This window comes from Micropterus salmoides, unplaced genomic scaffold (assembly GCF_014851395.1).
Source record: "Micropterus salmoides isolate LMB-PRFRI ecotype aquatic unplaced genomic scaffold, ASM1485139v1 Ms_hic_scaffold_6, whole genome shotgun sequence".
Classification (NCBI taxonomy): Eukaryota; Metazoa; Chordata; class Actinopteri; order Centrarchiformes; family Centrarchidae; genus Micropterus; species Micropterus salmoides.
Window position 1 is genome coordinate 19740974 of NW_024044348.1, and position 27209 is coordinate 19768182.

Here is a 27209-nt window from a genome sequence, read left to right on the forward strand (position 1 = left end):
CGCACCAGCCCAGGACCACCACCTCCAGCATCTTCACCTCCAAGATCATCTGAGACCAGCCACCCAGACAGCTGCTGCAACAATCTGTTTGCATAACCACAGAATTTCTGCACAAACTGTCAAGAGCAGGGAAGCTCATCTACATGCCTGTCGTCCTCATCGGGGTCTTGACCTGACTGCAACTTCGCACAGCCATTGAAGAGGAGTGGACGGACATTCCACAGGCCACAAACAACCTGATCAACTCTATGCGAAGTTGAGGCAAATGGAAGTCACACCAGATACTGACTGGTTTCCGGACCCCTCCGCACACACCCAATACAGTGAAACTGCACATTTTCGAGTGTCCAGCCTAAGGCACACCTGTGCATTACCCATGCTGTCTGATCAGCATCTTGATATGCCACACTTGTGAGGTGGATGCATTATCTCTACAAAGGAGAAGTGCTCACTAACACAGAGTTTGACAGATTTGTGAACATGGGTACATAAAGGGGGGCAGCTGTGGCTCAGGAGGTAGAGCGGGCAAGATACAGAACCCCGAATTGCCCAACTGTTCCGCCAGTGTATGAATGTGTGTGAATGTTAGTTTCTGTTTCTGTTTGAGCACTTAGGCTCAGTGTATGAATGTGTATGTCTGGTGAATGCAGATGTAGTGTAAAAGCGCTTTGAGTGGTCGAAAAGACTAGAAAGGCGCTACACAAATACGGAGCATTTGCGTAGAGAAAGTCTTAGATCTTTGAGTTCAGCTCATAATGAATGGGGGCAAAAAAACAAAAGCATTGTTTATAATTTTGTTCAGTGTATATAAGTTTTGAAAGATCTACACTACTACAACTGAGTCAGTTTCTGAATGTTGAAATAAGCAGTTGCAGCAAGGCCCGCAGAGGGCTGAGAAATTTAACTCTTTATGGGGTTTTCCTCATTTAAAGCAGCAGGAAAAGGATTAAATATTTATAGTGTGACCCCTGGACAGATTTGTGCTGGCAAGCAGCTGGAGGAGCCCTCCACCTGGCCAGAGTGAACTCTCCTCTGAATCTCAATGACTCTGGAGGATCTGCAACATATAAATGGCACTCCAGCAGCAGCCCCACAAAGACATAGTGGGTCAACTTTCTCTAGACTTCCCCCAAGTAGCTGATTCCTCATTCAGTCAGAAATCCAATTTGGCCCCTTAGCATCCTTTCTCCAAGGAACCTGGGACAGGCTCCCTCTGTTGTGAATAACAATGGGGTGTATTGTCACAGTCCAGTCCACTGTGGACCAACCTCAGATATACCACACCCAGAAATAAATTCTCCATAACCTCCCATAAGACCTTCCTAGTCTAAATCAACTTTTTATGAACTAAACTCTACAATCAGGTCAACACAAAGCAAGGAGTTGAGTAAAAAAAAAAATGGGAAAATTACCAATTCCAATTTTCTAAAGCCCAAGATGTCTTCAGTTCAAACTCAACATAGGGCTGGGTGATGACTTTAATTATTTGATTAAATAAAAAACAGTAACAGACAATAGCTGTCTACGTCACCTGTCTCGAGTCACAGTCTGGTAAACTGACATGAAAAGTTGCACTATATGCACGCCCGTAGTGAGTAAGTGTGCCAACTTCTCTGTTCCATCTGTGGTGAAACTGATTATTAAACTGGTTGTCAGTGCCCTACTTAATTTTATTCTTTTATTTACAAGTTTATTTGAAAGGCACCATGTATAATAAACATAAATTTCAATACTTGAAATCTGACGCATTATACAGACATAGATAAAAGCAGTATAAGCATCAACACAGACAGTCCATAGCTGCCTAGTATAACCTTTACTTTTTTAATATGCATAACAATGACAACCTTGCACGTGGTTCAGGGCATGCATGAAAACTAAAATTAAATTGTGATCGTCTTCAAGCTTGAGGGGGAAAAAAAGAAAGAAAAAGTGAGAATAATTTTTGCCATGTCGCCCCAGCCCTGACTCATCAATATACAATTTACAAGCACATAAGTCAATGAAAAGCAGCAAATCATCACAACTGAGAAGTTGGAACTGGGGAGTGTTTTGCTTAAAAAAGAAAACTGTCTGAAATGTTGTTGAATCGATAGCTGCCTGCAGATTAATTTTCTGTTGATCGGCTAGTTGATTAATTATTTCATCTCAAAATTTCCACAGATGACATTTGTCTTTTTTAATTTAAAATTGTGAGATTCACCATGTAAAAAGCATCTGTTCTTTATCTACCTGTAACCTGAATTGCTATGGTGCAGGCATCACAAGCTGCTATGTAAGCCAATAAGATACATAATGGCAGGTTGCCAGATAAGACTGATATTTAGTATTTGTACATGACTTCACTTCAAAACTTCTTTCTTTCATCTGTCTTTTTACAATTTGGCTGCATGTTACTGTATGTCAGTTATCATTCACAAGTTTGGGCACTTCCGAGGAAGATATCCGACACCACGTTTTGGAAATTTACAGGGTTGGTCCACAATATAGAGAGACATCCAAAACACAACAAAATTCCTTCTTCACTACCAACTCTAGCAGGCAAATGGGAAAATAGTGCAATCATCTTTGGTACTGATAAAAGGTGTGATTCAGTGTAGTTATCTGTAAAATGAATTTATACCCTCTAACTCTGGAACAACTGTGTTCAAGCGTTAGTTCAACTCTAAGAGCTATTAGAGCCACTACAGGGCTTCTTTCACATTATTATTATCCCCCCCCCACAGCAATGCCCTCTATAACCCTGTCGATTTTAGGAGCCTCGCAGCAGAACAGAAATGTATGTACGAGTATGAGACTTTCCAATACAAGCAAAGTGAGTCGCCTTCTATAACATGTTTTAGGTTCACACTGCATTCTGCTTTATTGGGGATTCTCCCAGTGAATAAACTGGTTTATCCCAACATTCCTACAATGGATCACACGCTGTATGATTTTTGAACATCAGGTTAAATGGTGAGTGTAGTAGGCTTGGGCGTTATCTATTTTTCATGACATTCCACCAGAGTATACGGTGTAAAAGCAGAGCTGCCTGTGATAGAAGTCATTGTAGCATGTATGACATTGTCTAGCCTACAATGCTGTGTGTCTAGTGTAATTAGCCTACTATGATATGTCTTGCTGGCTTTAAATACTTAGTCTCTCATAGAATTGGCTGGTTGACCTTTATCATCAGGACTAAACCAAAAATACTCCCAAACAGGGGAAGAGGCTTTTCTCTTGTTTCCTAGTCCTGTAGCATTTTCTCCAACACTTGCAGTTGCCATCAAGCAGCTCCTTTTTGCGTGCATAGTGTGTGTGGTTGAGCAAGAGAAGGTGAGCGGTAGAGTGAGGAACGCCGAGGAAGAGGTGAGCAGTGAAGTGCAGCAGTAAATGTAGAGTCTGTCAGTGAATAAAAGCTGCAGCTTCTCAAGACCAAAGTAAAGCTTGGTGTGTGTGTGTTTCACCAAGTGAAGGGGGTTATTGTGTAGTCACGATGAAGGCAGTGTTATCTAACCATATCAAGGGTGTGCAATACCATACTTCACCTCAATACAGCTTCTTTGTATCAGTGTTTGGCAGTATTGAATTGACCATCAGGATTTCTAAATATACTGGTATCATCAAATTCTATTGTAGCTACGCTGGAAATATTTAAAGGCCTCAAATATCAATCCGACTTGTAATGTAGTCCTGCATGAACACACAATGTTTGGCCAAATTTGTGAGCATTTTGGCTAATTCACACATGAGAGCGAGAGAGCTTAAAAAAAATTTAATAAACAATTATAATAATGAGTAATACCTAGGTGAAGGGTTTTAAGCAAGGTTCTCAGAGGCTTTAACGACACACCAGATGATTAAATATACTCAGAAATTACGATAAGGGCTGCAAACAACAATTATTTTCATAATTGATTAACCTAGAGATTATTTTCTCGATTAATCTGTTCATCATTTGTCAAAAATGCCTGTTGTAATTTCCCACAGCCAAGAAGTCTTGTTTTATTTGACCAACAGTCCAACACCCAAAGATATTAAGTTTACCATCGTAAGACAAAGAAAAGCAAATCTTCCCACAGATGTAAATCTGGAACCATCAAACATTACTTGCATTTTTTTTGCTTGTGTGCTAAACTTATTAATAAAGATAATAAAGTTTATCATACACCCATCAGATACAGAAAAAGCAAATATTTCTAAAAGTAAAGTAGCAGTGTTTTAATCTAAAGAGGGTAAACGTTCAACTTTAAGCAATATGCGCATTAAAATAGGCTTTCCAAAATTGATAAAGAATAAAATAAGAGAATTACCAGGCAAGTCCATACCACAGATAAATGAATGGCTGTTTTTTATGTTTCTAAATTTCCATGATAACTGTACAGTAGAAATCATAAGTAAAGCAGTGTTGCATGCAAGCACAAAGGCTTCTCATTGAATTCTCTAGCAAAGGCTTTATGCACCTGTGTAACATAAACACTGAGGCTAATTTAAGTAATGGCATATTAAACAATTTAACTGGCTTGGCTACATCCTTTGAGTAGCAAGAACAATACTTTACTGCTCTGCTTTTTTTCTTTTCCTCTTTTTAAAAGCATCAATTTCCTGTAACAGCACTTTTTTGCTAATGCAGGCTCAACCACAGTCACATCTGGCCCAGCACTCTGCCATGAGACGAAGCTGGGCCTGGCCGAGAATCAGTCGGCAGATTGCCTACGTGTGTGGCTTCTACCACTCGGCTGTCTCTCTCTGTTCTGTGAGGCTGCCCTCTCAGGCCCTGCAGAGAGTACACATATGACGCTGCCCAGACTGTAAAGAAAGATCTATCATTAACCCTTCATTCAGTTCACTCTATTTTTTCCCCACTTACTACAAAACACTTAAACAGCACTTATACTGGAAATGTTTTTAGTGCAACAGGCTGGAGATGAACATATATGTGACTTACCAGCAACAAGCCAATGACATCTCTTTATCTTGTGTGATTTTCTGACAATTATTTTGTTTCTTGCTAAATTATAGTTTAAGATGATTCATAGCCATTTTGGAAAAGTTAAAGCTCGTGCAGACTACACAACTTTCAGTGTCGGCCGATGGCCGTCCCGTTCACACTACATAACTTGCCGTCTTGTGACGGGAGTCTTGAAGTCGTTTTGGCATTCACACTACGTGACCGATCGGTGACAAGGGGTCACACACTACACGATCTGACAGCGGCTCGGTCACCTGACGCTGGTCTCCAAACCACGTTTAGTCAAGAAAACACACATGAAATGTGAAACGGGAAACATACACATGAAACGGCTGTTGTTTGTTAATTTTAAAGATATCAATAATAAAGACAAAGAATATGGGTGAAAGAATGGATTAGCACACGCAGGTAGCAGGGATTGTCTGAGTTACAGAGAGAGCTGGAGGGAAGTAAAAAGTGTTTTGCAGAGAAAAAGTAGCTGCTGCTTATTGGCTGGATGTGGATGTAGAGTCTCTTACAGATATTTGGCATGCTAAATATCTGGCTGTCGTCGGTGATGTGTCAGAAACGTGTGGGGGAGTAGTTCACGCCTAACGACTGGCGACCGCTGATTTACCCCTGATCACAGCCAGATGGTCGCCGAGCTCTCCGACCGGCAAATCGGGCTAAAAATCGTGTAGTATGAACTAGGCTTTACCCTATGCCCTTTTTGTAAATATTTTGACACTACACATTCAAGCTGCATAATTAACTGATTAACTGATGACCTTTATCAAGCAAAAATGCCAAACTTTTGACGGTTCCAGCTCCTCAAATGTGAATTTGTAGCTTTTTGGTGTTCTAACATTATTGAAAACAGAATACCTTTTGGGTTTATGACTTGTGGCCAGACAAAACAAGACATTTGATAACGTCACCTTGAGCTTTAAGAAATTGTGTTGGGCATTGTTTTCTGATGTTTTATAGCCTAAGTGATACTAATTTCTAAAATAAGCAACTAGTACCCATAGCACCGCTAAAAACAATCAAATATTATATAATTTAGTCAACTGACAGAAAATTAAGTGTCAACTTAAAGAAAAATACCAAATATTTGCTGGTTCAAGCCTCTCAAACATGAGTTTTTGAATGTATAGGCCTACTCTCTTATCATTGTAAATATAATATTTTAGACTGTTGATCAGACAAAAGAAGCAATCTGAAGTTGTTACCTTGAGCACTCGAAACTCATCATAGGAGGGGGGTTTTTTTCCTCGCTATTTCTCACTATTATTTCTACATATTATTTTGACCAAATTATTAATCCATTTAACAAATAAATTTACAAATTAATTGATATTTAGTTGCAGCCCTAATTTAACCACTTCCAACTGTTCATAATAACCCATTATTCCACAATCATTTGGAAAAATGTTTAATAAACATTTGATTTAGTTGGTACAAACCTTTCTATTTGGTTTCTTCCACTTTAAAGTAATGTAGACCGGAGCCGTGTGTGTGTGGGGGGGGGTTAATACAATGGCCCCAGCTTTCCTGTCATCCGTGATGGATGACTCAAGGGTCTCAGGCAGACATTAGCATCACAATAGACTAAACAAACAATATGAAGGCATTCGTTCCAGGTTTCGGGAATAGCAGGCAGGGGCAGGAAGCCTTTTACTTGCAATATCAATGGGAAACCACCACTTGCCAAGCGGAGGGGAACCTGTGACTTGTGGCTTGAAAAAAAATTGACTGACCTTTTTGGAGGGAAAACGTTGTGCTATCACTTTAGCACTATGTTAGACCTGGCGAGATGTAAAACACTACGCTGACAACTAAGTTCCTCTGGTGAATAATTTCACAGGGATAAATCACACATAAGTGCTGTGGTGAGAACACAACATGTCAGTTATGTAAGCTTAAACAATTACAACTAAATATAAAAACTCTGCAGCTGGTCAGACCTTGCAGGTGTTTCCCGAGGTGCAGCACCAATATCTGTCAAATATTTTAAGCGTGTTTAAAAGTTGTTTCTCTCTGTTTGGTAATAACGCAGGTCAGGCCCCTTCAGCAGTGAAATCGCTTGTGGAAGTCAGAAGATGTCTGCTGATCATAACATCTGACTCCAGTCCACCATCTGCTTGTTAAAAGTGCATTAACTTCTTGTATTGTTGGGACTGGAAGCGTGGGTCCATAAGAAAGACTTCAAGGCCAGAAATCGCATGCGTGACGCCACGGTGATCATAAACACTAAAGCTATTCTCTGTGACACAATAGAAATCCCTTCTCCTCCCACTCACACTCACTCTGTCACACACACACACACACACACACACACACACACACACCCCAATGCCTGCAGGCTAAAACGGAAAAGTTCAAGCCCATATATCTTTCATTAAACTGGCTTTGCATTTATGTATCATGTATTTGATTCAGTCCCTAACTATGTCAATATAATAACCAGGAAGTAGACTGTATACATAAATATAACTTTTCATTGTGTGGGGGAGATGTCTTTTTGACATGTCTGGCTTTGAACATATTATAAATTTCAGATTCAGTGGAAGGATGATTATTATGGCAACCTTTTAACATACTCTAATTTGCACATTGTAGACTTTTTAATGTCTCATTAAATTCTCACAGGCTCTTTCGGTTTTGGCCTCACATGCTTAAGGGTGTTCCTCCCATATCCACAGGAAACAACTCTATTCAGTGCTCATTTAGACAAGAATAGCAAGGACATAAAAACAAGAAAGCCTACAATTAAGAGCAGTTCATTTATTTCAAAGCCTGAGAACCTCTGAACTGAAGACAGAGAGGCAAGACACTGAGTGGGGTTTTCTGTTTTGTGTGAATCTTTTTATCTTTGACAATATGACATCTTCCACACATGCTTTGGGTTTTCATTCTTTGTCATATGTGCCTTTATTTGCACAGAAGGCCACTGTCGCTTGGTTTAATAGTACTAAACTGGTTAAGAAAGCATCTTTCAGATGAACAGAGATTTATATCTGCTTATATCAGTACTATACTATAGAGCACAAATCTGATCAGGTGTAAAATCTGCAGATTCATTCACCAAATTGTTTTGATTCACTGACCAAGTTTCCATCCATATTAAAAGCAAATTTTAAACAAAATTCCAGAAAAATCACAAAAATAAAATGCAAATTTATACGTCATGTCTATGCACCACCAACAGTTAAAAGAGCAGAAGCTTGAGTGGACATTTAAGTCACATTCTTCCTGTACATCGTGCTTTATTCTGGTCTGTTTTCATTGCAAATTGCATTTATTGATACACTAACTTTTCCACATCAGCCAAGCATAAAAACATTCATGCAATACTCTACTCGTTTCTAAATTAAATTTCCAGCTTTTCCATTCAGTTTTTGTTTTTTGAAAATGCACATTAAAAAAACAAAAAAAAAAACAGGTAGATGGAAACGCACTTACTGTGACTTACAACTCAGGGTTTAAAAATCCAGCCAGTGCAAAATTAAGTTCTCTATATAATGCAGTGTGCAACTGTAATTAACAGCTCTTTAAAAATCCATTTTTTCTCTGGACACCAAAAGAAATCAATACTTAACTTCAAATGACCTTATTGAGCTGGATAAAAGGCTTTATTGCAGGGGCTGGGTCAGGAACGGTTGAGCTAATGTGTTGGTTGAACAGTGGGGGATTAAAGGTGAGGTGTTCTCTCAAAATCTTACAAGACATCACAAAGCAGCAGGTCACTAACCTGAGCCTTCCTGGAGACACTGAGAGGATTACAGCAGCCAACCTCTCCTGAACTGTGCCTGTATTCAGACGGGGCTGAGGAGGCAACGACAGCCTCTTTATCACTCAGCAGGTCCAGCTCATTCTATTTCCTCTCTCCCCAGTCTACGCCTCTCAAACGAGGCCAGAGCTGATACCCGCTAGTCCCAACTCTGCGCAATACACTCACCGGGGACCAATTTACACAGGCAGTCCTTGTCTGAATCACTCTATCAATTAGGAGCCACTGTGTTTATCATCCCATACATTATTGTAGAGGCTGGCCTGGTCATTGTGTTGAGGTGTGCATCTCAGGAGAGGGAAAGGGATGAAATAAATGACCAGGGAGTGAAGCCACAGTTGGACAGGCTGCTGGACTAATCTGAAAGGACGGCGGTAATTATGAGTCTCCTGAGGAACTGGCTGTGTGGCAAGTCCAATGTGTGAACATGGCGCTAACAGTCAGGAAGGTGCACTGCCCCCCCAACAAAGTAAGACAAATCAATATTTTCAATCTCTCAGGATCAAATCAGCATCAGAGCACAAAGGAAGACATGTTGGCTGTGACCAATATGTATAAATGAAAAGTCAAACTTTGTGATCATGATTCTCTCTCACGTTCTTTTGTAATCGTGAGCAGGAGCTGAGGGAGTCTTGACTGAACGCTGTAATTGAATCCAAGTTCGGAAAGAGGCAAGGTCGCAAATAGTCAATGGAAATACCCCTAATAGTCAGGACTTAATAAACATGCACTTACTATTACATTACAAGGATGATGATGATAATAATAGGATTGGTCACATGATATTAGGGTCAGACCATAACACAGCATTGAGTGTGATAATTTTATGGTTATGGCTACAGTCCTCCTTTGTGTCCAGGGATGCTGTTATTCCACAAACAGCAAAGAAAGATAACGGTCTCTGTTAGCAGTGGTGTAGTCCCTGTGCTCTGGATGAGAGAATAACACTGGCATTCAGATTCCATTCATATGTTGATTACACAAAATGGTCCCATCAGTAGGAGATGATCTCATCAGAATAAAAGTGTTTCATCAATGGAATATGATGTAATCAGCATCAAACAGATGATTTCTTGAAGAGAGCATGAAAGTGACACTGCATCTTTAAGAAACCCAGAGTCTCGCTGTGTTTTAGTCAAACAAAAGCAGCCAATTGGGAACATGCAACCTGAAACCAGCAGCCTGCCTCAGAGGGCCTCACACAGACCTCAGAGCAGGGACACACCCCGTGTACACTCCTGATTCAAGCAAGGCAGAGAGCCACGGCCTGCTATCCAGCCATTCACTGCAAACACTTCCATACAGACTGACGGAAAATCACAAACACAGACATGCCGATCACTTTGCCTGGCTTCTTTCTGGAGCAGTTCTGGAAATACATGCAGGAAAGAAAAAAAAATAAAAATCTACTAGGACAACATTTCTGAAATCTTGAAACATAATTGAAAATGTTAATTTGTGTGACACATTTGCATTCAGCAACACTTTTAGGGTGATACAGTACAGGATTTAATTGTGAATGCAATCTCCAAATGGGATCCAACATGCAAAGCAAAATACAGAATCTCTGCCTCAGAAAGTCAACTCTTATAGAGTCCTTTCCACATCTCATCACAGTCTGGTCAGCATCAGTACTGCTTACACCTTGAGCTCCTCTAACCCTGCTGTTCATGGTGAGCAGCCCAGTGAAAACATGATGCTGTGGGGAGGAGGCAAGAATCACACACACACACACACACACACACACGAGTCACAACATGTTATGCTTGGTCACCACAACATGGGCATGAATTTGAGCTGAAATCTGCCCCCTGGACAGACTGCCATGAAATAATATGCACTTCAAAATCAATTCTGCTGCTCAGCAACAGCAGAGGTCTAAATGCAGATCCATTTTGGGGCTGAGTCTTATTAATTCTCAGAGCCACAGAATCACAGATGGGTCTTAAGCTAAAGATATGTAGGAACCGAATAAAACAAAAAAAGTATGGTGAAATCTATTATCTCGATGTTTCTGTCGGCCACTGTTTAAACATTCTGACCAGTCTCTACTGGGTGTTTGCAGCGCAACAGGTGCAGAAGGACAGTCAGGAAAAAGGTTTGTTTAAATATGCATGAAAAGATCACGTAAATTAAAGAGTGATTCACACCACTGGAGAGACAGGAAGACCAAATTATACACTTTTCATGCTTCATGTATGATACGCTCTAGTGAACATGACCTCAAATTGATGTGGACGATTCATATGAGACCGCTGTCACTGGTTGATCTCTAAAAGTCTGTGAATGTAGTTTCCATACATATTGCTGCTAAATGGCAGAATTACATGACATAAAATCAGAAAAAAATTTACTTGAGTTGCAGTTTCTATCTCACAGGCTCTCTCGCGGACAGTCTCTTTGTCGGTCTCTTCTTAATACATAAATATTGTGTTAACATAAATAACATTAACCAAAATTCCTACCCGCAATAGAAACACCTGTTGAGTAGAGCAGTGTCTGATATGTGCTCCACCCTGTTCGGCAGAAGTCACAAAACCAGGTTGATTGGTGCTTGTTAACCCATTCGCATCAACCAGAGGCACATGTGTCAGGCTGAAAGAAGTAGAAGACATCTCCATAGCGACCCATGATGAATAAATAACCAGTTTGTCACAACGCAACTCTAAAATCTTGAATCGTAATTCAAAATGATTTTTTCCTTCTCTCATCATACGTGCATCAATGCTATTTACACATTCGACAGTTACTCCATTTGAGGAAGACCTAAAATAATTTGACTTTTTTCACTACCGCATGTGTAAAAACACGGTAGTCTTACACTGACAATGGCAGGGGGACAAATGAGGGATTATTCTGGAGGTGTGTGATGCCTCTCTTGCAATGACGTTCCTCACACTCCATTCTGAGTGAATGTAGGTGACTGGCGGAGCCTGAGCTGATCCCAGAATTCCTCATTATCCGCCCAGCAGGGAGGATCAGGTCCGCTCACTCTGTCTCAGAGCATGCTCGGCCCGGTGAGACGAGCCCCAGAGGAGCACAGTGCTGGGCCATAGGGGGCAAGCCAGGTCTGCTCATTATATCTAACTCATCCTTGGCATCTCTGCAAACCAAGTGCCACTTAGTTCCCACAGGAGGGGTCTGGGCTGCATCACTGACGAGATGGCAGAGCAAACAGTGGAGTGGTAATGGGAAAAGCTTTACATCAAAAGACACGTGCGGACAGAGGCATCGTGTCCAGCAGTCCACCTTAAAGGTGAATATTACAACGTATGTCACTTATTTGGTAACGGCATTTCTTATTTTTAGAATGAATGCGTGCAATTAATATAATGATTGCTGCTACTGTTTGTTAGAACCAGAGATAATTAGACCAGAGAAATTTACTGAAAGGCAAATATGTCCCCATAATAAGTGTTTGAGAAGACTTTCAAATATAACTGGTAGCTTCTCCTCTTCAGCAGCAAAAACAAGAAAAACACTATATGGGTGTGGTATAGCCTACAAGTAGAGTACGTATTTACATATTTCTTTGTGAGTCGAAGGAATAAAAATCAGCCCCCCCAACAGTAACTGAGAAAAATTCAATGTCATTTAGCTTGCGGGGCAAGTGCAAATACATAACTCAATGAATAAACATACAATTTGAGTGAAGCGTGTTGTTTCATTTATCAAGTCTATTTCTAGGATAAATGAATGCAGCTTTGCACAGCAGGTGAATTATGCAAGTGCAGAGTCGTAGGCCTTTGGCTAGGGGCCAGTGCCCTCTATTTCCTTTTACTTTTTAAAATATTCTCCTAAGAAAACTCTGGGGCCACAGCAAGTGCCGGGTGATGCAGTCTATGCAGATGGGGTGTCTTCCATTGCCTCAGAGAATGGGCACAGCACCAGCCAAAACTGGTCTCAGCACATCCGAAACACTTCAGGTAAACACCACAATAAGCTAAGAAGCTGAAATTAGAAATTGTTTTGTACCGCAACACAGTTGCTATAGAGACTGTTGCTAATTAACTGCACTCTACCCCGGGATAACAAAAGGGCTTAAGGGCACTCAGGGCGGCTCCTCTTGTGATGAGCTTTGTGTATTGAACACTGCCATCCCCAGGGTCTCTACAAAATACCTGTCTCTTTGTAACAAATTTTCATCTCAGATGCCATGAGGGGTTTTGTGTGATGTCCGTCAGTGTCTGTTTTGAACCCTATGGACCAGGATTACAGGGCCATATCAGCCTCACCATGTTTAGCTGAACCCTTTCACTTTTAAAAAGACAAATCACTGGATGTTTTAGATAAATTTATCCCTTGCAGCAACACGGAGGAACACTTCATTGGTTACTTATCATCTCTGACGGTATTCCAAAGAAGTGCACTGTTAGCAAGGGGCACTGCACAAATGGAAACCTGAGGCATTCTACAAAGAATATGCATTCACTTGGCAAAGAGAACATCTTTGTTTTTATAGGGGGCATGCAGCCAGGGTTTAGATTTCATTAAATATTTTTACAGTTGAGTTCTCTAAATTGTAAAGCTGCCTTTGTACATTTTACCGTTTTTTATATTTCTTACAACAATACATCTCCCGCACCCACAGTGTGTGCACAGGTGTGAGATTTGTATTGGTTCACCTGGCAGACGTGGTGGGTCAGATAAAGCAGTATACTTAAATCTACCACACTGAGCCAGAAAACGCAAATTTCTCTTACTGATTTTTACCATTACAATATTTTCACACATTTACTCAATCACGTGCAGCAGTGAGAATGGTGCAAACCTTTCATGGAGGTACTTGAAGGAAAACCATTTGTATTGTTGTATAACAACATATGTATGTAATCCAGTCACATGCCAAGCATTCCTCCAAAGATCCTCAAGATACGTATATGGCTACAAAACATTTCTAACCAGTGAATGTATGCATCAGCACTGTCGAAATGGTAAAATGACAAAGTGCCCTGCTATTTACATGTGTGACTGTGTGTACATACACATGCCGTAATAAGCGACACCAACACCCAAAATGTATTTTATTGTTCCTGAGATAATTGTATGTTCTGTTCAAATAATAAACCGACAATCTATTCAAAATGAATGCTTTCTTTCTTCAAGAAGGACTCATGGCACCTTTAATGTCTTCCTAGCTTTGTCACAGTTCATGGCATGATGGGATTGGCACTGGGATGCAGCAACAGTTGCACTCACACATCAGACTGATACCAATCTGTCTTCTGTCACAAAACAAAGTCTGTTAAGTTAAGAAAAAGGACTGCATCCATAATTCTACCTTTAATCTAAAAAATAAAATAAAACTGGACCATAGTAAAAAGTTACCTCCCCTGTCTTTCTACAGCTGAACACAGGCAGTCAGCAGTACATGGAACCATGCATTAGGTTTCCTGATGGTATCTTTTCAGTTTGGACACAGAGATATGAGAAAATAATTGTACTATTGTGTCACAACTCAGTAATGGTAAGAAAGGCAGCCCAGTATTCAGCTACTGGTGAGACAGTTTGTAATCAGATACAGCGCACATCTGGCAGGACGAAACTCTATTCAACGCTACAGTTGTCTCTTCAGCAGATTTGAAAGTAGATTCAAAACAAAAAACTTTCTTTGGCTTTGTTATTGGGGTTTTGAATCTCTCTTAAGTGTCCAGAGAGCCATTGTCACAAGGTAGATGGGTTGTCTTAAATATATGCCAGTCACAACAATTCTTCTCTGTTTATCTAATGTGACTGAAAGCTTTTAAACAGAAACACCTACAATCTACATTTAAAGGTCTTGCAATTTGGTATGTAAATGTAAATCAACAAGTACGAGTCACGCTGAATTTCTACTTGCTCCATAACTTGTCAAAAAGAAAGTATTATGTAAAATAAATATTTAACGTTTTTTATGTCACAGTCAACCAGAAAGCTGAACATTTGCATCATAGTGAGGATGTCCATTGGGTAACAGTAAGGCCCGCACTTAGCACTGCTCATTTATAACTCTAGAAAAACTAAATTGTCATGCTTTAATCCACCGCAGAGGGACAGTTTCTCTGGCAGCCTCCCTCTGTATGGGGATGAGGGAATTGGAGGAAGAGACAGTGGGGAGGGTCCTGTTGTCTGAGCCCACATCTTTGTAGTGGCAGCTGAGGGGGTTTCACTGCAACTCCTAGAATTTACATTTTGTTTGGCCGGAGGGGTCACATGACAGCTGCAAGCGAATGCTCTGAGGGGCTTTCTGCTTTCACTTGACACTGACAGGCTGTGAGACGGCCCAGCACAACAGAGAGAAAATATTCCCTCTTTCCATGACATCACCCAGCCAGGAATGGGGGAAACGGTGGGAGGAGAGGGGGCACAGCTGGTGGCAGCCGCAGTACCATCTGCTACTGACTAATAGTTCATGCTGCTTTACTTATAAACTTGCACTTCTGTGAATCAGAGTAGCGGCTGTATGGTCACCATCACAGAGCACATCACTGATACATTTGAGACCGACAGTCTTATAATCTTACATTACTCGGCACAGCTATGGATTGATGCATTGTTTGCCTTTTTAAAAACAAATATTTTGACATTTCGGGAAAACACGCTTATTGATTTTATTTGCCACAATTTAAATATTACATTTAAAATATGAAATTGCAGCCAGAAGCGAATCATATAAACACCTAAATAAAAATATGGTTGTGGGGCACTGTGAGACGCTTTATTTCTATACAACAGCAATACAATTTTTTATTTTACCTTTATTTTCCAAGGAAGTCTCACACCCCTGTACACCAACTTTCATTGATTTTTACACTTTATTTTTTTGTAACAATGAGACATAAACATGTGCATTTGTAGGCTTTTAGATGTGCTGGTAGGCAGATTTTATTACCTTTGGACAGAGCCAGGCTAGCCATTTCCCCGCTGCTTCCAGTCTTTATGCTAAGCTAAACTAACAGGCTGCTGGCCCTTGCCACGATTTCCTCAGTAGGATGGATTAAATACACAACTCTCATGTGTATTTAAGGACAGGCATGAGAGTTGTATCGGCATTCTCGTATAGCTCTAGGCAAGAAAGCACTTATTGTCCACAATGTCAAACTCTTCATTTAAGCTCTTTCAATTCTCACTTATTAGAAAAACGTTCAACTGCACAGATAACACTTGGGTTAAAACTCAAACTTACACACATCTGTACTCACCATACATCTTTCCCTCATCAGAGAGGATGATCTTCCTGCGTCCACAGGGAGGATAAATGGCCAGGGCCTCCTGGAAGCTCTGTTCAATATCAGGGCTCCACACCCCCTCGGCATCATTGTCCATGGGCTTGTCTGCCGAGTCGCTCATCCTCTCCATGTCCTCGGCAGGGCTCTCGCTGCCGCTCCAGCTGCTGGGATCAATCGTGGCGGTTGGGTTCTCCAAGCTGAAGCCTGGAGCAGACTAGGGAGAGACCTGGAATTCCCAAATAAACAAACACAACCAAACGGTCACCCTCCATGACAGAACAGCGGACATCTGCTTCCAAACAAACAACACAGTACACAGTGTTGAGTGCTGAGAGCACAATATGGAGCAAAAGCTGCCAAACAAACTTGAACATCGCCAAGAATGTTGTTGACTTGATTTACAATGGATGTTTTAAGATGGTTTAAACAATTGAAGATTTTCTCTCATGGACTTCCTTGGCAGAACAGGGTTACATTTAAAACTGGTTTAGAGGTCAGATAAATGCTTTAGACTATGATGGGAAATGTACCCCATGCCTGAAAGACATGATACAGTTCAGATCAGTAACTAGGTGGTCCAGGTTTATGTAAGATTTGTAGATGGCCTACTCTGGCTCAAGAGTTATATTTTGAAATTCATTTTCTAACCTCATTCATCACCTGTAGTAGCCTTTAGCTTTCTATATTTTTTTACAAGCAGTAACAAGTACTCCATCAGAATTGTCACACAAAAGCTGATTTGATTCTGAAACGATAACTCTGGATGGATAAGAGAGCAGCATTTGACACTCTCTCCCTCTCATTACCACCGCTACCGAGTTGCCCTTGGGCAAACGCACTTAGAGTCCCAAAGTCTTCAATAGCCAACTGGTAAGATGGTGGTTGAAATTGGCAGGTGTCAATGTGTGTGATTCTTAAGCTAGGTTCATGTTTAGCAAGTGTGTGCTGCAATAACACAATTTACAAAAAACAAAGAAAAAAACAACAGCATTGTGGGCACACTGTAGAACACCCATCAGCCACGGTCAACACATCAACATGATGGCATATAGAAAGCAGACACTCAAGCCAAACAGAAGCCACTGAAGTTTTTTTATAGGGGAAAAAAGAGGCTGGATACCTGCAGGCATCACAAGACAACTACCATTTACAGACGGCACAATCCAGGAACCAGCCCCCCCTCACACAGCTGGAGAAAGTCTCATCTCACATCGGCTATTGACAAGAGCAAAAAGCTCCCGGTTGAATCTGCAGCTGAGGACTGCATCATTATGCAGTGACGGCATCTGCAGCAGAATGCGTTGCCATGTCCAGTAACATAAAAAACAGCAGACTCTGCCACATATTAAGGGAAATGACTATTGCACACTACATCTTAATGAATGTGCAGATGTGACTAATCATGGCATTATACTGGCACCAGCGAAGCATGTATGTGGTAAAATGAGATTCAGCAGATTTTCAGTCAGTGTACACTGTGTGGCCTTTGTGAACAGAAAGCATAATGCACATAGTGGCATTAGCAGCCACACAGTCCGACCCAGAACTTCAATATCCAGTCTTTGAGTTTATAAATGGTTAAATTACAAAAGAAAGTGCAGTGTGAACATAGATCATTCATCATGTAGAGGTTGAGTTTATACTTTTACAATATGTATGGCAGAGGTGTGCTGGCTTAAGAGGTAGATGAAGCCCAAAAACCACAGAAACAAACAGAAACATTTGCATGTCTGCTGGCCATTTATAGTTAATTGTGTATGTGCATTGTGGTTCCTCATCCGTTTGTCAAATGGGTTATCTTGCAAATGCTGATGAGCAGGTTAACCCCTTGAAAAGGACACAGTTCAAGCAAACTGGTCAACTCAAAGTATATAAGACAAAACTTAATTACAGGTAAATAAGGTATGCAGGGGACTGAATGTTTAACAAAAAACAAAAAGCGTGCTCCCAGGTACTGCAAATGAACACAAAAGCATGAAGAACACAATAAAGGCACATCTTCTGAAAGGCGGGTTCTCTGGCCAGTTCCCAGAGGGAATAGGCAAAGCAACAAGTGGATAACACATCACTTTCCTCACTAAAAAGGAAATTCTCTGACAGGCTGTATAGCTACATATTTCATCGTCTGATGCAGCTGTCTATACTGTAACTGCTCCTGATTCACTCACACTGTGCGACCTGAAGTGTTATTTCAGGTTTCATGTCTGTTTTTTTCAGCTAAACACAGTAAGTACATTATTGAATATTGTGAGCTTTGTCAAATGTTTCTAAGTGCATGCCAGTATTGTGGCTGAACGTATCCAGTGTACACACTGATGGAGGACAATGTGTCAGGTGACCACACCACACATACGGTGTAAAATGAAGCGACACTATCCTCTGTTTTACTTACGTGCAATCAGTCCCCAACATTCATGTAGCATGTCTACTATATGTTGAGTGTGACTTTTTATTTAGTCTAGCTGAAGACCAAAGACCCAACCAGATATAAATCTCAGAGTTTGTCAACTATCAAATTGTTACTGGTCTTTACCCTAAACTCCCGATTAATAAATACCTTTTATGTTTTACTTCCTTCACTAACAACTCACTGAGGTTTCTCTCATTTCTTAATCTCTCCCCTCTTTCCAGACAACTGCTTCCTCCCTGAGCAAGATCCTATTCAAGCAGCACAAGCTGTCAGGAAGTGGGAATAGTAGCATATGTTTCTTCCAGCATGTCAGTTCATGAGGGGGAAAGGGGGGGATGGGAGCAAGCTGTTGGGGGAAAAAAACTCCCAGAGAGCAGGGGGAGCTTTTACTGAATTCCGTTTTTGTGTGCTGGCTGCTGACACTGCAGAACTAACTCACAAAGAGGGAGGGGGAAAAAAATTCCCATTTCAACCACTAAAAGGCTGGGACTCTTTCTAGATGTGTTCCTCTCATCCCAACCAAATGATGAACTGTGCTCCTAATGACTTCCAGCTTACATTTTCATTTTAGCAAGATGGGGTTGTGAAGAAAATGTTTGTTTCTATCCTCATCAAGCACCAAACCCTGGTATTGTAAAAGCTGAATTACTATAACAAAATGCCATGACATTTTATGCCAGAGTTGCTGCAAGTATTGCTTCAATTAAGTGTTATAATGTCTAAACCATACTTTAAAAAATTTTATAGCACAGACCCATTAAACCAAGCAAAGGAAAACAAATATTTCAGAACATTCAAACATTTGTTGTATGTCCATCTAAACCTCTTATGAAAAATATAATTTTGATCAATGATGACTGGTTCTGTTGTTATTGTTAGGATATGTTTAAGTTCAGCAGTCTTTAGTGACTTTGGGTCTCTGTCCATCACACCAGATTGATCCCTACACACTGGTGTTTCCCTCCTCTGCAGGTTCTTTCCTCCAACATCACACCAGCAAATGAACACTGTTACAGTAACACCCAATGAACATTTAAAATCAACTCCAGCAACTATCCTATCTAACAAGTCACTCATGTAAAGACTACATCAACATTATATAACTACTGTTGACAAATGCAATGTCTATTCTATACTATTATACAGGCTACACACCACCTCAACATGACCATACAATTACATATCCGTTTCAGAGAAAATCAAGTTAATTTACATGCCAGGTCGACAGGTTAAATTTTGTGCAATATGTCAGCAAAGATAAACATGGTGTGCTTAATCTTGCAATTCCAGAGTCATTACTAGAGATGGAAAGTAACAAAGTACACTTACTTCAGTATTTACATGAGTATTTCCATTTTGTGCCACTTTATTCTTTCCCCGCTATCCTATATCCTGATGGAAACACTGTACCCGATATATTGATCATTTGTCCCACTGTAAAAATGTGTTATCAGAGCATCTAAAAAGGAAAGAAACAAGTCTAAAATCTAGGAGTAGTCAGATCACTGAGCATGTCGCTAATCACTTTGCAACAGATAAATATTAATACAAAAGATTGCCCCATGAACAATGTTTCTCCAGAGGGCTTTTCTCTAATATGAGCTCAGCTATGTCTTCAGGACGCTGATCATTATCTGAGGGAAATTGTAAACAAGTCAACCAAAACAAATAACACAACAAACCTGACAACACAGTATAAACTGACTTCCATCCCACTCTCTTTAAAGCAATGTTAGATCATTTCCCAATGTATAATAATAACCTCTGACATGGCGGGGGCAGTGGTTTAAGTGCGCCTGATTAGGGTTAGGGTACCAAAGGCAGGACAACAATCTTTCTAGATATGTGAAGTTTCACTCCCAAGTGAAGGAGTAAAAGTTATATCTAAAAGCCACAGAGAACATTTAAAGTCACTTTTACATTTTTGGGCAACAACCAGCGTCGCACACAACCTTGCACTCATTCCTTCAGGTCACCCAGAACTCAATTTCCACCTAGATATTTCCTGCAATTTTAAAAACATCTTCTGAAACGTTACATTCTCAAAATGATCCTTACTTTTTTTCCTCTTTTGTTTTTTTTTTTTTTTTTTAATCCAAGCTGCACAAAGCCTCAGACCATGTCAAAAGTATGCTTTTGGTTACATTTCCCCCCCAAGAAACTGGTTGATTTGACCTTTTTCCATTTGCTTCTTTGTCATGTGAGTAATGTCTCTTGTCAAATACGGTGGATTTAAACAAACTGTCACCTTTCTTAAACACACAATTCAGAAAGTGTTAGCAATGCTTAACTGAAACACTTAATGCAACTTACTGGTTGGTGGCTGCAAATAACAGATGTTTGGAGAATGTGCAAACTAATCATTTATACGAAGATGAATAAAACATGGGTGTAGACATGCAACAATTTAGCATCTATAAATAATTTATTGAAGGATTTAAGCATCACTTGATAAGACATCACATAATTATAAATTATTAGCAACATGATCAGAACTTTATGGGTTCATACAAAAGATTATGTAAAGCCAAATTTTTTAATAATGTGTCAATTAAAGCTATTCCTTAATCATGAATTGACAACTGACCCACAATATTTTGAACTGCAGAACCAGTTCTCAGTTGGTGTACACTGCACTGTCAAAACTACAATGTTTTTAATAAAATGTAAAATTACTGTCAATATAATGTGGGATGTGGTGGAATAATGGAGGAAATGAGTGTTTGCATTCAAAGAGGAAAAAGGAGGCGGCACACATGTGCATACAGTAAACAGTGTGTGCATCCTTTCTTTTAAATACCAGTGTCAGTAAACAGAAAATCAACCTAATATATTGATTTATTAAACTAACCCTGTTATTTACATCTTCCCATGTCGAATGAAGATGAGTTTGTTGACTTGTCCTCACACAAGCGCTCGAACAATACAGGATGAAAGTCATCCCCATGCTCAATATATTAGATTCTCTGCATCCAGTAACATCAATTGGATGCTTCTGCCGTGTCAACGTTGGAATACCCTGGCAGAGTTGTCAACGAAGACGATCTCTTAGTGCCGTAGAATCTGTGGACTAATTATGTCTGTCAAAAGAAGGTATGAATGTCACCCATAGAAACGCTTGCGGCTTACGGATAATTGCATACTTCTGTCTTTGCAGGGTGTACACCATAGAAATTGCCTTATTTGTGAGATGCGTGGTGGAGATGGCCTGCAATGCAATAAGTGAATGTGGTAGCTAAGCAGAGTAGTAGCTGTGACATGGCATTATGGGGAAATTACACTTACCGTGAGATTACATAAACCACTCACCAAGCTGGAATCCAGCTCCTTAAATTAAGAGAACCCATTTCACCCATCAGACAGAGCAAGGTAATGAAATAGCAGATGAGAGGTCTCAAATGTAATTTTCCATGTGGAGTTCTTTTGTGCCGTTATCTCAGAGGGTGCAATAATGATTCTGTGAATGACTTTTGTGCACCCCATAATGGCCCACAGTAGTTAAGGCCACAGTGTGTAAAACTATAATTACCATGTGATTTCAAAACTCAACATTTGCAGCGTGTTGTAAAGACATATCCCGGCCTTTGCATAATTATAACAGCAATGTCAAAAGTATTCCATTTTGAGCACGCATAACCCAACTATGAACATTTACAATGACAGACGTTGCTGAAATTCCATTTAGTTTCTGTCATTAAAACAAATTAATTACCTTGGGAAAAGCATGTTTATGGAATGAAGTCTTTGACATTCATTTCTTGGAGGACCTTGAGATTCAGTTACAGGGAACAAGCACAATGCAATTACACAAAAATCTACAGAAGTACTGTAAATCTAAATCAGCTAAGCAGGTGTGGCAATGAATAAGAGTCCCAGTCATTAATTAAAATAAATAAATAAATATTTTTTGGAGCACATACTTAACCCTACTGCAATTTCATGTAAGAAAAGAAAATGCGGCAAATGGCAGGGAAAATTTTAATTAACACAGTCATGTCGAAAACACAATTACAGTATGACACTAAACTAACCAAGAATGTCAGGACAAAACTATTGATTCTGTATCGGATTTTCCTTTAGGTTTCATGAATAAATCCACAGGTTTGGAGTACAGATGAGTGAATAAACAAGGTTTTCAATACCAATTTCCGAAAGGCCCACTGGAGAGGCTAGAAAGCTTACTTATGCTGCCTCTGTTATTGGCAACGGCCTCGTGTTTATTTCATGCCTCTTTGAACCGGCAGGCTTAGGTGCCGTGAATCTGTCTGATATCATCCCACTCAAATCTGAGGCCTGGATCCCACCGCCCAGCAACCATCAGGCCACTGTGGGATCAATCTTTGTTTGCCAGAGAATGGGATTGATTTACAGGGTCTGTCAAAGCACTCCCTCCCTACCTGCCTCAGACTGAGAACCAGGTAGCAACAACATAACCTGGACAACATCAGATATGTCGGCAACGCAGAGGCGAGGCATAGCTGAAAAGGTCTTTCACTCTGAACAACTAGAGGGAAAATTTACTGTAAATATAAGAGACAAAAATGAGGGTACATGCCTGCCCTGCCAGGAATACCAAATTACATATTAAAAAAAATACAATTCACATGACATGTAATGAAAGCTCAGAAGACATTTGCCTATCAAAAATGTGCAATGCATTCCAGGCAGCACACGCCCATGTCGCAGTGGTGTGGAGTGTGAGCGGAACTCATAAAGCTCAGGAAATTAAAGCTGTAAATAAAGGTCCGTCAGATAAAGGATCTCCTGACAGTTATGAGAGCAGACCAGGCCGAAGGCTGGCCGCTGGATCATTCAGGACGCGTGCGGATGGGCATGAAAAAACAAATCACTGTGATGAGCATGAAGGCCACCATTTGCATTTGGCTCTGCCAATTCACACTGACTTTTGTCTCTTCTTCTCTACTAACCAGCATTTATCCCCTTATATACTTCTTACTTGCTTGTCTTTCACATCCATCTTTTCCTCTCCTTTCTTTTTTCTCTTGGCAACTCCTGCATATCACACTGGACTCATCTGTCATGAATAAAACAGCCTCCTAAGAGATGCTGTGCAGCCTAGTGAAATTGACAAAATCAAATGAGATTTGTTTTTACTACTTACCAGTTATGTTTAATGTGACTTTACTTTGGGCCAGACTGTGGGTGCATTAGGAATTTATTTACACCCAATATTTTTAAGACATCATCATTAGTAACATAGATATGTTACCCAACAGGTAAAGTTATTATTTATGCTATTATAAGTTATTAATTATTGTTCATTTGATGCTATACCAGCCTACTGCCAAGCTCTAAGAAACTGAGCAGCGTTTGTGGTCATGTAGCTGTTTTATTTGTACCTAAAGAGCAGACTGGAGTTAAAAGGTTGTTGTTAAGAAAATTCTTTATTCATCTCACGTAGACAGTCACAGCACATAATAACCATCATAAATCTTCCTAAAGGCAATATTTAAACTTTTTAACAAGTATTTAGAGAATAACCATAGGAAATGTTATTAATAACTGAAGAAAGTGAACATAACAATTCTAAGGAAATGAAGAAATGTCTGCACACAATACGTCCCAAAACAATTTAATTAGGGATTGTTTACCTTTTCGGCCATGTACAGTTTCAAAATACTTAAATAATTTTTATGTAAACTATTGATTGAATAGTTTAGCTTGGATTAAAAGATTAAGTCACCTATGTAAGAAATAATCAAATACCTGCGACTTACTCATACTAAAGCCATGCCAATAACTAAAGGTTATTGGCATGACCACAAAATTATAAGCCCAACTAAAGATAAATTAAAACTCTTTTGTTTAACACAAAAAGAGACATATTGTGCCAAATTCCTCTTTCATGTGGTATGAAGACGCAGGCAGTCCATGTGGGAGCAGCACACGCCGATGAGAGGATACAAAGATCCCGCAACAGCAACAAAAATGTAACAATGTCTTTTCTATTTTTATGACTTCTTCTAGTTCATCCAAAAGAAGAAAAAAAAAAAAAAAAAAAAATCAATTTTGAGACCAATGCACTTATAAACCAAACACAAACAATAAAGTTATCTTGACTTGTATAGCCTACTGTAATTGGAATTTTTGGGGCATTCGGTTGTAATGAGAAATAAGGATCCAAGGCTGATATTTTTTGTGAGACACTAAGCAGGTAGTTATTCAGTTAGACACTATACTAAAACGCTATGTACAGTCTTCAGCGTACCAAACAATGAACAACAAATTGAATCCATGTTTTCTGGAGCATTTGTCCATCACGAACTGCTTTACGGTTCATCGCCTTGATTTGTAAAACAAAAAGAAAAATCAACTCATCTGAATATAAAGCTTCAAACTGTAAAATGAAGACGCCATTGACAGTGTTTAAAGAATATGCTCGGTGATGCAAATCCCATGAAAAGACTAAAATCAACAATGAATTGAAGCTACACACAAGTATTGGCTCTCAAGCCAAAGCCTCATATAGTTGATTCCTCTTCCAAATGCTCTACTTGCGCCGTTTAAGCAGCGTTTGCTAAAAACTACAGTGCCCAGCTGTTTTAAAAAATAATTTAGCCTTTTTAAAGAATAGGCTTGAAGATTTACGTCTTTAGTAGGAACACATTAACTTGGGGCTGGGTGCAAGAGACAGGAAGTCAGAAACTATAAGAAACGGACTATTGGCACCTTTGGTTTTTGGCCTTTTTATGCTTTTTGTTAATAACAAAAAATATTGGTAACTTATCTTTTATCTTGTTTTAAAACTACATACACATAGGTGAAAAAATAAAAGGAATAATGAAAGATGTATTTTTTTGTTGAGACCACAGCTAACCCGTGTTGATGATGTAATTATAAACCAAAAAGACTCCTTGATGAAAACATCTATTTGGATCTATTAAACAGAGGGGGAAAAAAACAGTTTGGACAATACAGCTCTCCCGTTGCTGTGTCCCGGCTCAGATTCCAAACTAATTTACTGGGCACAGCCTGCATATTAATGTTGGGAGCTTACCCTCCAGTCTATCTGTGCCTCCGCTGAATCCAGGGTACCTTCAGGGCAGAGAGAGCCTGCCTGATCTGTGTCAGCCATGATAACAATACAGCGACCATTGATGAAAGCTCTTGTGGGAATTTATTACAAGCAACGACTGGGGAATACGATGCCAGAGAGACTGAATAACCCACATTTGAATACAAGCCACAAATTATACACAGTTTCAGTAAATGAAGTGACTGTGTGCCTTTGTTCCATGGGTTTCCTTTCACTAGTGGGAAGCTGAACACCACTACTGCTACTATGCCCAGCACTGAGAAAGGAAGTTGTTGAAGCAGAGATTTCCTGCTTCCATTGTGGTTAAGAACTGAAAATGTTTATAGTGGTTTCAGAAACTGACTCATCTAATGATTCATGGAGTACATATTGCTTTTCATGTGTGTGTGTGATCATGAGGCTCCTCATTTATTCGTCTTTTTATTCAAATAAAACATGAAAAAGCACACGTCCCGGCGCCTACATAACTTCTGAGTTCTGCATGTCGATGATGAGTGGTTAAGACATTATCCTGTCTAAATGCCGTTTTTCCAGCGCACATGACTGAGATTGCCATATGGTAAACATTATAAGGCTGTAATATTAAAGTGGTGCGGCTTCAAAGGGTCAGAGAAGCTCAATCATTTGGTGCTTCACGTAAAAGTAAAAAGCCTCAAACATGACTTGTTCCTTTTTAATGAATCGGCAAAGTCTGCTATTAATCGAGCAAAATGAGAATACTTTTAAATACAGCCTCTCTTCCATAAGTATGTACAGAAAACTGTGTTGCACTTTCTGAGGTGGCTGACAGGGCCAAAGTGCATTCGGTAGCTGGCAGTCATTTTATGGCTGCAGTACTGAAGCAGATTTACTTAGATGACGTCAGTGGCTTTGAGCCAGCTTTTCCTTTTTGGTGGCACTCTCCGCTGGCCTCAGTGGGCCCTGCTCAAACTGCTGAGCAGCAGCGCATACTCTAAAATTCCCTTTCTAGACCAGGGTTTACCTCAGGGCACACACAGCTTGGAAGCCTGCAGGAGTGTCCCCTTTTTAAAGCGTGCTTTGACCAAGGAGAACACTGATGTTTTGATGTGATTCTACCCCTGCCACACATCACATCTAATTAACGCAATTAATGACTCGGCGTCCAGATTCAATTACAGATCACAGATCTTTTTCTAGACCGGAATTTTTATAACAAAAAAAAAATAATACCATGTATTATCATTTCCATTAAAATGTGGGCCACATAATGTATTCACATTCCCATGAGGAATGTCACAGGCCATTACTACAAATAGAAAACATGTCTTTTCGCACGTACAGCTGTATTTTCAGTCAGGTAAAGCCTTTTAAATGTCCTGTTAATGCGTGTATAGTATACATCACAGTCCAAAAACTATGTAAAAACTACCAAAGCTTTCAACTCTCAAAAGTAACATACAATAATATCATCTGAGCCATGAAGACATCTCGTTAAAGACCAGACAAACCTGCCAAGTGTTACAAAAGGTGCAACTCAGGAAAATAAAGAAATGTTTTCCTTTTGAATCTGCTCAACAAGTCTCTTTATCTGTTGTGCACACAAACACTAGTAAACACAAAAAACTGCTAAAAGTTCTAACTGCATTCTAGTGCATATAAAATTAATATTGAAATATAGCCTAAACCTTAAACAGAAATGTATGATATGATCGGTTTACATCTGAACTGTGTGATCTATGGCACCTGTTGCATAGAGCACGGACTACACAGGTGCTTCTCTCCGGCAGTTATAACTCTCTCTCTCACACACAGACGGTTATCGCTTAACGTGCTATTAATCAAAAAAGGTC

At 39.9% G+C, this 27209-nt stretch overlaps 1 protein-coding gene across 9 annotated transcripts in view; it reads right to left on the reverse strand.

Moving 5' to 3' along the window:
- Positions 1-27209, reverse strand: part of LOC119890804 (transcriptional enhancer factor TEF-1) — a 49937-nt gene that overhangs the window by 19106 nt on the left and 3622 nt on the right. For 8 of the 9 annotated variants that reach the window (XM_038702214.1, XM_038702215.1, XM_038702217.1 and 5 more), the window contains exon 3: positions 15905-16157. In XM_038702214.1, coding sequence (XP_038558142.1) covers positions 15905-16061 — 157 coding nt within the window. In that variant the 5' untranslated portion in view covers positions 16062-16157. Of the gene's footprint in view, positions 1-15904; positions 16158-27209 lie in introns of those variants that run through there. The other variant, XM_038702219.1, reaches the window with a different exon arrangement.